The 12,818-nt window shown below is 50.4% G+C and overlaps 2 protein-coding genes across 2 annotated transcripts; both read right to left on the minus strand.

Moving 5' to 3' along the window:
• Positions 1–1,051: 1,051 nt before the first annotated feature.
• LOC101880313 (complement C1r subcomponent) lies at positions 1,052–9,228 on the minus strand. Its single transcript, XM_031046893.2, has 11 exons — positions 8,690–9,228; positions 7,697–7,925; positions 7,269–7,461; positions 6,946–7,089; positions 6,617–6,813; positions 5,700–5,847; positions 5,495–5,616; positions 4,843–4,921; positions 4,331–4,471; positions 2,539–2,613; positions 1,052–2,314 (listed from the first exon to the last, which is right to left on the minus strand). The coding sequence occupies exons 1-11, from the start codon at positions 8,695–8,697 to the stop codon at positions 1,512–1,514; spliced, it is 2,139 nt and encodes a 712-aa protein (XP_030902753.2). The 5' UTR covers positions 8,698–9,228; the 3' UTR covers positions 1,052–1,511.
• Positions 9,229–10,920: 1,692 nt separating this feature from the next.
• Positions 10,921–12,804, minus strand: RBP5 (retinol binding protein 5). The gene is made up of 4 exons (XM_005146635.3): positions 12,356–12,804; positions 11,917–12,095; positions 11,371–11,472; positions 10,921–11,040 (listed from the first exon to the last, which is right to left on the minus strand). Exons 1-4 carry the CDS (start codon positions 12,426–12,428, stop codon positions 10,987–10,989), a joined length of 408 nt encoding a protein of 135 aa, XP_005146692.1. The 5' UTR covers positions 12,429–12,804; the 3' UTR covers positions 10,921–10,986.
• Positions 12,805–12,818: the final 14 nt, after the last annotated feature.

The raw sequence follows: 12,818 nt of genomic DNA on the forward strand, positions 1-12,818 counted from the left end.
CTGAATGGTCCAGAATAGGTGACAGGAAAGATACTGATTTAGCTGAGATTGCTGCTCCTAGGAGAGTTAAAGGGATTTTTGTCAACTCACTGATTCTCCCAAAGGTTCCCAGGCTCCTGCAAAGCAGGAGATTCTTTAAGATGGCCTCTCCAATTTTCACAAGGACTGAAGAGTTGGGTATTTTGTTGTTCTTGTCACCTGTACTCATGGGCAGCCCAGAAATTCCCTGTTCTTCACAGGGAATAGCGCCTATTTCCATATGCCTCATTCTCCCTTTCCTCCCCCAGACCAGGTTTTATTCATTGCTCCTGTAGAACTGGACACTTTGTTCTTCCATGATCTTCTTGCCTCTCATGATCCCCTCTCGCTCATACAAATGGGAAAAATCATGAGAATTCTCTTGGAGATCATGGATGAGCTTATCTCAGACATGCAGTTTCACAGGTCCCTTCCCAGGGTGTATTATCTCAAAAGCAAAAGAGATACTGACACCTGAGAAGAGCTGGAGCTGAATCTCACAGAAAACAGTGCGAGAAGGCAACTATGACCTTAGTGCCAGAGTTTCTCTGTTGAGCCCTCAGTTCTCTCAGTGACTCACAATAAGAATATAGGTTGTTCTGTAGTAGCAGAACTAGTCAAGACAAGTCCAGAGACTACCCACAAAACAAGAGAAGTCATCTTCTCTCTGGGTCAGCATCATTTTAGAGCTGCTTTTGGATAGTCAGAGTTTTATTTCATGTAGTATAAGAAACCCCATCCTCAAATTCTCATCAGTAAAGGTTCCTGGGCTCTTTTCTCCGTGATATTAGTTGTTGTCTTCCCTCTCTTTTGAATATGGCACCACACAGACAACTTATTTTTGCATCTCTTGAAGCCACCTGGTGTTTCAGACTGGGTACTTTAATGGTGGTTTTGTGACAGGGGAGCAACTGCCATGTGCTGTTGCAGAACTGGAAACACTTCAGCAGTAGGTAAAGCCCATAGGTTGCTTTCGGTGATAGGGAACATTTAGTACTTGTTAAACACAAAGACAGAAAAACCATAACACACCTGATTTCTCCAGCAGTGATTTTAATATTCATAGACTCTCAGTGATGCCAGAGTACATACGTAGGCTGTACACAGCACAAGGTACCACATCCTTCAACAAAGTCTGCTGCCCTGCAACCTTCCCACACAATAGAGTACAAAAGTAGACTGCAGTAGTCCGATGATATCAGCACTTCAAACAATAACGTGTTTGCTGTCATCTCCTGATATTATTGAGGCTTCATTTGGAAGAACTAGAACATCCACAGAGGTGTCCCACAAGCTGTACAGAAGCTTTGGTAAGTTTTAATGGTACCACTGAGAATTCATCATGGTGGCTTTCAGAAGTGTTTATGATGAAGGTTACGTGGTCTGCATGTTTGAAAAGGCTTTGGGACATCATCAGAAGCTTTAACTATGATTTGCTGTGTCTGGAAATTTATATGCTAGCAGTGATTCTTCAGCTAGTAGGACAGCAACATCTAGAGCTTATCCTCCTTTACTATCCCTTTGATCCAGTCCAGATAGTTGATGATCTTGGTGTAGAAGCCATAACCTTCAGCACAGCCGATACCCCAAGAAACAATACCGGTAGCCACCCAACGACCACTTTCTGTGTCTAACGCAGTGAGGACACTCCCACTATCCCCCTGGCAGGTATCCTGTTTGACTGTGAGGAAGCCAGCACAGAACATGTTCTCGGAGAAAACCATAGGTACATCACTCTTCTTACTGTCCAGCCAACTCTGACACTTCTCTCGAGCCACCGCTGGTAGGCTTACATACTTCAAATGATTTGAGATAAAGTATTTTTCCACACCAAAGCCACTCACATAGCCCATGTGCCCATCCATGTAGAATGTGGTGTTGGTAGCATCTGGGAGACAGATGGGAAGAACTGTAGGGCCCAGGGTTACTGGGTGTTTCAGCTCCAGCAGGGCTATGTCCCCATCGAAGTTGTGATCATCTTTAGGGTTGTAATCTGGATGGATAAAGATCCTACGTACAGGGTGGTTACCCATCCTGTGGAGCTCTTCTACGCTGGTGTGGCCAAGGAAGATGTTAGCCTTCTCTGCTAGCTCATCCAGGCTGGCATTCCTCCCTATAGCCCCTTTGGGGAAGATGGTGTGGGCAGCGGTCAGGATCCAACGGTCACCCAGGAGCGCTCCCCCTCCTCGGCCATGGATGCCAGCCAGAGCCTGCCAAGGGAAGCTGCCTCTCCTTGCTGCCTTGCCGCCCAAGATGCGCTGCACTTCAGTGATGGGATGGATTGGCTTCCCACACACTGCGGAGACATGCACGGAGATCATGATGCTCTCTGCAGCCCTGGCTTGTCTCTCTCTCTCCTACATCATCACTGTTTGACTTCACTTTAGTTTGCCTCCCCGGATAGATTTCTCTATCCTCCCTCACTATTATCCTCAATCCCCTCCCTGCATGTTGTCCTGGCTTTGTGCTGACAGTAAGCATGAATCAGTAAACACCAGATAAAGTCAGTTCTTTACTGACCTGGCAAGCAGGCAGGAATCCTCACCCGGCCGTCTCCATCTACCCAGGTTCCCTCAGGAGAGCAGGTGAAGTTCTCTGCAGGATGAGGGGGAAATGAATGAGACTCGAGTCTGCAGGATTGGAGTGCAAAGGAAGAATAGGATAGGATGGGATAGGACAGGGTAGGATGGGATAGGATAGGGTAGGATAGGATAGGACAGGATAGGACAGGACAATTTTGAAGGGGTTTCTCTCTCCAAGGTATCCCACATCCTATACTCAACCTTTCCATCCCAAAGCACCCTTTCCCAGAAAAAGCCACTATTCCCATCTGTCTGGGTTACCATGTACATCTCAAAGCACCTCAGCTTCAGGGGACCCATAAGGCTCACACATTGCTTATATAGAATAGAAGTCTGAAGAGACACCTCAATGGAGTTTTAGCTTTACTCAGCCCATACGCTTACAGAGCACAATTTGACCTTATTTAGCCCAAAGGAGGGAGAGAAGTAGACACACATTTTAGATTCAAGTTTCTGGTATCTGTAGGTTGCAGAGAGTAGAACAAAGTGGTTTGTTCTAGAGACAGCAAAACGATGAGTCAGTTACTGCACATGCTCAGTGTCTATCCCTGAGGCTATATTGCAGGTCAGCTAACTCTCATGCCGCCTCTCAACACAAACTCCGCTACCTCCAAACTGCGCTTTTCTTAGAAAGGTTGTGCTGGTGACTAAAAATAACTTCTAGTCTTTTTATTTTACACTGCAGTAAATGCTTCCAAGAACCTGTTTGCTGTTCCCTTTCTAAACTGACTGTACCATGATGACTCCCTATCAAAATTAGCTGGTGCTGACATTTCCTTGCTCCTGGGCTTGTTCTTCTTTTCTGATGAGACTGAGCTCTATCTCTTTATGAGGGAGTTAAACTCAGATGCAAGAACAGTCGAATTCAGCATAAGTAGCAACTTAAAGAACTCCTTAGCTGCTTGCTCTTTGCCCCAGTGCTAGCTTGTCACCTCTCATGTATGCTGCACCACTGGGTATTCTGCAATCATATCCAGGAACTGGTTCAACTTCAAAACCTATGGGTTGTTTTTTTTGTGCAAAGGCTTAAATGAACAGACAAGGCAAGGAGATCATGAGCTTCTTATACTGCTTTTGTAACCAAAGCTCTCATGTCATCAAATCACGTCTTGAGCACAAAAAGAAGGCATATGAGAGTGTCTTTGCATATTTGTGGCAATTGGGACTGCTGTGTTGAGGTTTCAGAGTTTTGGTGATTCCCAGACACTTATGCCTCAAATTCCAGTGAAAGAATGAAATACACTAGAGAAGAATAAATTATGATTATGGATGAAAGAATAAGACCTTCTGCAAAAGTTAAGGAGAGCACAGAGGAGGGATGTGATGAAGGTCTTTACTGTGGGGGTGGTGAGGCACTGGAACAGGTTGCCCAGAGAAAAGGTGAATGCTCCATCCCTGGCAGTGTCCAAGGCCAGGATAGATGGAATCTCAGATGACATGGTCTAGTGTGAGATGTCCCTGCCCATGGCAGGGGATTGGAACTGGATGATCTTAAGGTCCTTTCCAACCCAAACTATTCCATGATTCTAAATCTGGGAATGAAGCAAGATGGGAATGGGCTGAGAGATCAAGCCTCAGGAGCTATGCTGCAGAATGAAGGAAAGCCTGGGAAGCCTTCATGGGAGGAAAGCATGAGCTGTAAGCCTGGGGACCACAGACAATTCTAACTGGAAACCCTGAGTGGGCTTTTCAAGCACAGACTTCAGTGTCTGTATGAGATTAGGACTCACCACCGCCTGGTCCAGTAACAATGTGGTAATATGGCTCGTTGCATCGGTACGTGATCACTGCCTGGTAGCTATTGTCTGCAGGTTTGTTAACATAGCTGAATGCACCATTGGTCAGAGCTGGGGGGTTGCCACAGTTCACAACTACAGAAAAGGAAAAGAAAGCAAGAGCTGAATCTAAGACACTGTAAGGCTCCACTCAGACTGTGGCCTGGATGTGCAGGACCAGTTAGTACAGCAGGCAGAGAGATGGTGTTCCAAAATCCCAGGGCTGGAGCTTTTGCTTTTAGATGTTACAACATTATAGCAATTTTTGGGGTGATATTTTTTGTGGGTTTGTAAGAGTTTGTAACGTTCCAGTTATTGCAAGAGGAAAAATGTAATGCAAGGCAACAGTGGACCTCCACAGGTCCTTTCAACCAGCACATCCATTGTTGCATGGCCACAGACAAATTGAGTCATAGAGGCTGAAAAACCACAGCAGGAGGCATAATCCCCATTCTCAGCTCACTCACTTTCACAGTGGGGCATGGATTGATGCCATGTCCCATCAGCCTGGCAGACAGCCGTGAAGGACAGCAGCTTTTGGTTGCCCTGTGAGGGAGAGAAATACATCTCTGTTGATGTTACTGCCTTACATTCCCTTCCCCACATTGCAGTGTTATTCTGTCTTTTCACTGCTGTCCAATGGTTGCCCTTCTGCAGCCTGTTCCAGTCCCCTCCCTTTGCTGCCTTCCCTCTATCCTGTGTTTGCCACAGGCTACAGGTTCTTTGTAGCTGGCAAAGATAGCAGCAGCCATGAAAACATGACAAGTCTGGGCACTACTCAGTCCTGGCAATAAGACGGTAAGGGAGGCAGGTAACCTCTTCTGCTTCAAGGCTGATTTCACATCCTCCCAAAGAGGTATTCTTGCTTGCCAATGTTTTCTGGGATCTTTGTCTCTCATCTTATGCCAGGGCTTTGTGAAACAGTAACTGCATAAGGAAGGGAGCTAGGGAAGGAGAAAGCTCTGAAAGAAACTGGATAGAAGCAAAGAAGAAACTGAAATTGCAAGAGATTGTCATGAGTGAAATAATCTCCAAAGAAAGCTTTACTGAAAAGGAAAATCTTACACAAACTGAGCAGAAGCCAGACTAGGTCTGAAGGGAGTGGAGAACAGATCTCACCTTCATCAGGTTATACCCAGTCTGGCAGCCGACAATGAAATAGTCCTGAAATTGATAGAGAGGCTGTAGGTCTCTGATGATGGTAAACTGATCCTGCGGGACAGGCCGTGGGCACCGTATTTCTGTTGGAGAAGGGAACAAAGGATGCGGGTATTAAGAAATGCTGCAGAGGGGCTGTAGTAGCCTCTGGGAAGGAATGCCTTACTCTCTGAGGTGTAGTGGATCTTCCAGCCACGACTGAACCCTGACTCATCAGTGAGGAAGAGTATGTCCACCTCATTGCTGTTGGTTTCAATGCTACCGGGTGACTCCTTGCCACAGAATTCACCAATTTCTCTCCCCCGTGCTTGGATCTGATGAGGAAAACATGTATCACAGGGACAGAAACACACATGTTCCAGCAGCCCTACTGCAATAGAGACCAAGTTTGCCACTGACAGATCAGAACAAAGGGCTGACCTGCCACAAGACCTACTTCTCCCTTATAAGAGCTATCGAGGCCTTCAAACCCTGAGATTAAATCAAAGGGAGATAAAACTGGAAGAAGGATTAATTTTTTGGCTCCACTCGTAGGGGCCTGTGATCCAGAGCCTCTAATCTCAGGACAATGACAATTTAGCACACTGAGGGAGGGATAAGGGAAGACATCAGTCCTTCCTTCCTCTCATGGAGACCTTAGAGCAACCTTCCAGTATCATAAGGGTTCTATAAGAAACCTAGAGAGGGGCTTTTTGCAAGGGGAAGTAGGGACAGGCCAAGGGGAATGGCTTTAACCTGCTGGAGGGGAGATTGAGATGAGGTCTTAGGCAGAAGCTCTTCCCTGTGAGGATGCTGAGGCACTGGCACAGGGTGCCCAGAGAAGCTGTGGCTGCCCCATCCCTGGCAGTGCTCAAGGCCAGGTTGGATGGGCCTTGGAGCAAGCTGCTCTAGTGGAAGGTGTCCCTGCCCGTGGCAGGGGTTGGAACTGAATGAGCTTTAAGGTCCCTTCCAACACAAACCAGTCTGGGATTCCACGATTCATGCTGGGACATTCTCCTTTTGCTATTTCTCATTCGAATAGTGGTGTCCCCACACTTCAAGGAGGCAGGAGGATTGGGAGTAGAGTTTGCCAATCTCCAGTACCTTGAGCTGGTCATAAGGACAGTGGACTTGCTGGTGGTCATCAATTTCAAAAGGCTCCAAGAACTTCAGGATGATAGACAAGCCCTTTTCCAGGCGGATGCTGTAGTTACATCTGAGGTCTTCAGGATAGGGCTGGGGGTACTCAGGGCTGCTCAGGTACCCAGCTGCCTCTGTGAACAACTCACTGCTGCACTCCACTGGTGTCGAGGAAGAAAGGAGAGGTCACACTGTGGAGCCATGTGTTCCCTGTCAATGCTTCCTAAGGTAATTCTCCCACCCCTCCTGGTTGCTTCCCTGGAACCCTCTGATCTTTCAGCATTTCAATGTACCTCTGCAGGAGTGGTGGTCACTCTGAAGCTGGTAGCCAGGCCGGCAAGAACAGAAGTAGCCACCCACATAGTTGTGGCACAAGTGCTGGCACTGAGGCCTTTCGTCGTTTTCAGCAGCATTCTTAGGGTCACATTCATTAAGATCTGAAGACACAGAAGATGCAGGGACAAGGGGAGGAAAGTATTAAACATCTCTGCTGTACACTGAAAGTACAGAGATCCACATCCTTGCTTACAGGTTCTCTTTATTTGCCTGACAGGGAGCAAAATTGGTTGGAGCCACACGGGCTTCTTTCTGCATGCTGAGGGTATTGCCTACTTACCCACAGCTTGGTAATAGGCCAGGAAGCCCCTGTAGGGAATCACTGTGCCATTGTCTTCATTTGAGAAATCTGAATGAAATTCCAGGTGCATCCTGTTCCCCTTAGATACAAACTCCTTTCTTCCTGGGTGATTGCCTGTGGTTGACCCAAGCCGGCCACAGTATCGGCCCAAGTCCTTCTTGTCTGCTTTGATCTGTCAAGGTTAAAGGGAAATCACTGTAGTCTCATAAGATTCAGTCTGCTCCAAGTATCACTGTTACCCAGCCATGAGCTGCCAGTACCTGCTCCACCCATTTCTATCTTTAATTCCTTCCCTTTCCTTTGTGGGAAGCATGAGAGGAGCTCTGGTGAATGAAGACCCATTGTATGTGGTGGCTGCCACATTCCCATCTCCAGTCACCCCTTGGTCCAGGTATCTATGCACATACCTTAACATAGTCATAGAAGCAGGACTCGGAGGGCTCCAAGTCAAAATATCTGAAGGTCAGCTTCACCACATAACCTTTTGGGACGTGGATATTCCAGATGCTGATGTTGTTGTTGGGATATGGGTTGGGATAATTGGGGGATCTGATCTCCCCAAAAAGCTTTGCTGGGACTGGACTGGAACTGATGACTTCAAGAAACAGGAAGGCCCACAGGAGGAAAGGAACGTGCCTGTGAACATGGCAAGAAAACTATGACATTGCACAGAATTAGGTCACCCAGCATCAGGGGAGACTTCACAGGTGACTCGTGCACTGTCTAATGGAATCCAGACATGGGAGGCCCAGTTGCAGGTCCAGCTCCTGACTTGGGTCACTCAGGAACAAGGAGGATAAACTGAAATGACGATACCAACACAACCCAGGCTCCAGCAATGCATTGTGTGATCCTGTCAAAAAGATTCATCAACCCAGGGAGCAGTTTGAAGGAGCACAGCTGAATTCCCTGAGCAGTCATGAGCTGGGTCCTGCAGAACCACGGGAAGTTTGGTTCCCTGGGGCTCTGGGCCAGTGGCTAGTTTCTGGCTGTTGCTGGTTTAGGATCTTTGCCCCATGCGTTTGGTAGGGATCTGAAGATTTCAAGCTCTGTTTGCTGAGGAGCGATCCTGCATTGCCTCCTGAGCAGCCCGCTACCCAGCTGTGCCTCTATCTCTCTTCTCTAACAGTTGGGACTCATTTTTTTTCTCATCCTGCTCATCTCCTCTCTCCCTCTCTGGGGAATGGGACTATCAGTGTTCCTCCAAAACACGTTCACTGCCCAGATCTTATGAGAAACATCAGCCCTACATAGGTTCTAGCAAAGCTTTCATGGAGGGGCAGTGACTGCCAGCTCAGCCCCATTGACCTCTTCTCCTTCCTGGAAGGGTCCAATCCCCCCCGTTTCCTCCCCGCAAAGACGCGGCCGCGCTTCCCCCGTCCCCAGATGCCCCCACTCACACGTCCATGCGCTCGCCCGCCGTGCGCGCTCCCCGCTCGTCGTGCCCGCGGCCCCGGCCGGAGCTCCGCAGCGGCGGTCAGCGGGAAGCGGTGCGGGCGGTGCGAAGAGGCGGAGGGAGGGCAGAGGGAGCCCTGCTGCGGACAGACCGGGACCTGCTGCCCCCTGCTGCCCAACGCTCTGCCCGCACACCGGCTCCGCGGGGCACTCGCGGGACGCTTGCGGAGCTGGCACGTCCCGATCTGCCGCTCCTGAGTGAGGAGGAGGAGGAACAGTTGCTAAAGACCCTTCCGAGGTTCGGTCTCCAAAGCGGCAGCTGCTCGGAGTTTGTTCCCCAGGAGAGACGTCCCGCCCGGGAAGTGTGTTCCTTCCCTCTGCTCCTTCTGGGAAGTTCTGTGGTGCAGGAGACCAGGTTTAGTCTTCTAGTCTAAGACTAACTTTTAGTCTAAGAAGAACTTAGTCTTCATTTCCTCCCCCGCCCCTATAGCACCATCTGGGCTGCTAGGAGAGACCGTCAGTTGGTGAAACAAGGGTGGTTAGCTGGGGATATGCCGTACTGGAGCAGCCCTCTGCTACATGTCCCATCGACCCGGTTTGGACAATACAGCTATGCCGCCAGTCCTGCTCCAGTGCTCCCACTGGTGGCGTTCCGCTGCAGATGTTCTGTGCAATCCTCTGGGTCCCATCAGAGCCAGGAAATTCCTGGTACCTTTTTTTTTCCCTCTAGAGTGTGTCTGTGCCTGACTTTGCCTAAGGGCGGAATACCTGTAGAACCAGGGAGTGTGCCAAAACTAGCACCTCTTTGTTGCCTGCTTGGCTCAGCTGGGTTGCAAGAGGACTGGACAGGAAATCCAGACAATATCAGAACAAAGTAAAAGAAACTGTAGATCTTCAGCACAGCCAAAAATGCTCATACCTCTGATGGAGAGAGACTCCTGCTTTGAATACTGCTGTTGCAGGAGGCCATTGGAAATAAACTAGCTCTACAGCCTCAGAAGCCATGAAACAATGTCCTCCCAATATCACACCCTTTCCTCTGCCTTATGCATCGTCACATCCCACAGGCTCGTGTCTCAGCGATATAGTACTGCTGTGCAAAGTCACCATCTGACTTAGGCATCATACCTATAGCATGATTAAATTAATAGTGGTGGTAGCCACTAACTGAAGCCCTAGAATAGGCTGGAATACTATCCCTTATGATTACTGTGAATGTGGACCACATCAGGTGGGCATGATTCTTATCTATGGTTCTGGCCCAACCAGATGCTTCCTGAAGGCAAGAAGCTGTCATGGATGTATGATGTCTGGCAACCAGTCAGAAGCAATCCACTCTGCATATCACTTCATAAGCTTACATGACAATTATGTGGATGGCTGACATGCCAATGGAAGAGTCTGGCTAACCACATGAAGGCAATTGCTGTGTACCATCAAACCAGAATGCAGGCTCAGGAAATGAAAGTTTGTACCAGCTTGTGGCTCAGGGCCTCAACTGAGCTGATCAGTTGTTGATCACAGTTTGGAAGATATCAGTCTGGACATGGTGATGCCAGCTTGGTGTTGGGGTCAGAAACAGCTCGGATGGACTTCTATTGTATGGTGGAGTATAAAGAGGGCAACAGTGGAACCAGCTTCAGCTGCTGTCAGTCAAACCTCTGACCTTCTCAACCTTGTGATACAACAAAGGCTCCTTGCGATAGAAGGAATGATGGGGTTGTAGAGGTCTGCATAAAGCAGATAAATGACATGCTGGATGATATGGCTATGATTGCTTGCTGGGTACACCTTCCACTATACCAGATTGCTTCCCTTGTCCCAACCCTCCGATTTCACTACACAAAAACCTTCGACTGTTTCGTTTTCAACCCATTCTGAGGGTGCCGGCATCTTGAGAAGAACGTGGCACCCCCAGGGGCCAGGAGAAGGCGGCTGGTGTTGGTGGCTGCAGAAGGAGGGCAGCCTCAGCCACCCTTCCCCACTTGGCCATCACGCCGGGGCCTGCGGAGTCCCGGCCGTGGGGCAGCCCCGGCCCCACTACTCCCCAAATACTCTTATTCTGAAAGGAGCCTCCATGCAGCCGGAGCCCATCGCCCTCCCGCCCCGGCCCACCGCGGCCGCCTCCTCTCCCCGCCTCCTGCTGCCCGCAGGCCCGGCCCCGCGGTGACCCCCTCCCGTCCCGTCCCGTCCCATCCCATCCCATCCCGCCGGACGAGAGACGAAACAAGGAGGCTGATACAGGGAGCTCGGCTCCCTCGGGCTTTGTTTTGTCAATGCTGGGCATCCCTCGGCGGAGCGCTCACTTCACCTTCTGGAAAACCTGGACACACACTTCGTCTTCAGCGGTCATGCGCTAGGAAAGAGAGTCAAAAGAGGAGTTGAGGCTAAATCCCCGACTCGCCTCCCTCCCCAGCTGCTGCCCTGCCCGTCCTCCGGCCACATGCTGCTGCACACCCCTCCCTAAGCCCCAGGGGTCAGGGAAAGGCCGTTGCCTTTACTGAGCCTCGTTCACTTTTAAGGATTGGAGCCGGATGTTTGTGTGGACTCTGCCCCCCGAGGAGCCGGGGCCGGAGTCTGAAGGGAGCTGGAAGGAACCTGCATGCCTCAGGGTTCAGAGCCCACTCTGTGTGTCCTCTGTCCACTGCCACTGGGGTTTAGAGGTCTGCACTGGACCCCTCCTCACCAGATGCAGCTGGTCCCCCTCCAGCCAGTGCCTCCAGCCTCTGTTCCTCTTCTCTCCCAGCTGCTCACACACCAGCTGATCCCCCTCCCAGGATACAGTTGTCTGAAAAAGAGAACATAGGGGGAAGACATGGTCCCGAGGGAAGCAGGTCCTGGCAATACAGGTTTCCAGTGATGACACTGGCAGTTCCTCTCACACGTTTACAAATGCAGTCCCTGATCTGGTGCCTCTTCAGTGGCTCCTTGGGACTGATGCTCTCTGTGGGAGGTGAATGACCCTCTGGCTTCCAAGTGCAACAGAGTACTGCCAAGCAGGCTGATGTTGTCTTTTCAGGGCTCTGCTCCAGAGGATAATACCCTTTGGGTCCCAGAGAACTGGGTTTCCGGCTGTTTGGTGTTAGTGAGGTACTCATAGAACTTCCTGGACCTGCATGGGCATGTTAGCTCTGGGCTGGGCTCTCACCTGGGTCATGAATCAAATGCTGGGCAGGTACCTGACCTAGTGCACCCCAGTCTGCTGCCAAACTGCACAGCTTGGGCTTCTCACCTGGCACTTGCGTCCATCCACAGGTCCCAAGTCTTCCTCAAACTGGACTCCCAGGTCAAAATCCATAACATAGTCTCGCAGGGAAGTGATTGTGCGGATCACCATGTGATCTCCCGTGTGGATAATCTCTTTATCAGGCTTCAAAAGGCAAACCACTTTTCGCAAGATCACATTGATATCTGGAGAATGAGAGGGAGAGAAGATCTGTGGACGACCTGGGCCTCTCATCTACCAGCATCCCCGCAGAGCTCCACTCTGTTAGCCAGGGAGCCACAGCCATGATACCTCCTCCCTCTGCCCACCACAGCACAAAAGCAATGGTGACATACAGAAGGATCAGGGGGTTCCTAAACCTCTACCATGACTTTTGACTTTTTTAGTTTAGAGGCAGAAGAGAGCAAAGGGATAGAAATGAGAGGGATGAGGGGAGTGATGTTACCTAAAGCACGCAGGTAATTGTCCATGTTCTCCTGGGACACGAAGCGGTAATAGCCGGTGAGGTTGGGCGGCATCCCGGGGCAGAAAGACAGAGCCGATGGCGAAGAGGAAACAGAGCAAGGACCGGGACAGGCACGGAGCCGGCTCCCAGCAGGCTCGCCGGGCGGGCCGGTTTCCCTCCCGCGGTGAGCCGAGGGCTGCGGGGCTGCCCGGCTCCCGGACTCCCCACTGCAGTAAGAGTCCCTGCACCGAGGAGCGAGGACAAGGCTGGGACTGCCCCTGCCGCCTGCACCTCCGCCTCGGGGGGCAGGGTTTGAGAGCGGCGGTCACCTCCTCACTCTCCGCCCTCCCCGGGGGCTGCTGTTGTTAAACTCTTGGCTACCAACCAGCGGCAACTCTTCCCCGCAGCTGCCGCTCCTCGCACCGTGACGCGGGTTAGCTGCGAGCTGCCTCAGAGCAGTGTC

This window comes from Melopsittacus undulatus, chromosome 2, assembly GCF_012275295.1.
Source record: "Melopsittacus undulatus isolate bMelUnd1 chromosome 2, bMelUnd1.mat.Z, whole genome shotgun sequence".
Classification (NCBI taxonomy): domain Eukaryota; kingdom Metazoa; phylum Chordata; class Aves; order Psittaciformes; family Psittaculidae; genus Melopsittacus; species Melopsittacus undulatus.

What these genes read in the sequence shown, in the direction of transcription:
- LOC101880313 (XM_031046893.2), bottom strand. An exon ending in GTCCTTATGACCAGCTCAAG is followed by an intron (nt 5,848 to 6,616) that starts GTACTGGAGATT and finishes TTTCCTCATCAG; the next exon opens with ATCCAAGCACGGGGGAGAGA. An exon ending in GATCCACTACACCTCAGAGA is followed by an intron (nt 5,617 to 5,699) that starts GTAAGGCATTCC and finishes CTTCTCCAACAG; the next exon opens with AAATACGGTGCCCACGGCCT.
- RBP5 (XM_005146635.3), bottom strand. Translation starts at nt 12,428, where the DNA reads ATGCCGCCCAACCTCACCGGCTATTACCGCTTCGTGTCCCAGGAGAAC. An exon ending in CAATTACCTGCGTGCTTTAG is followed by an intron (nt 12,096 to 12,355) that starts GTAACATCACTC and finishes CTCATTCTCCAG; the next exon opens with ATATCAATGTGATCTTGCGA. An exon ending in AGGGGGACCAGCTGCATCTG is followed by an intron (nt 11,041 to 11,370) that starts GTGAGGAGGGGT and finishes TCTCTTTCCTAG; the next exon opens with CGCATGACCGCTGAAGACGA.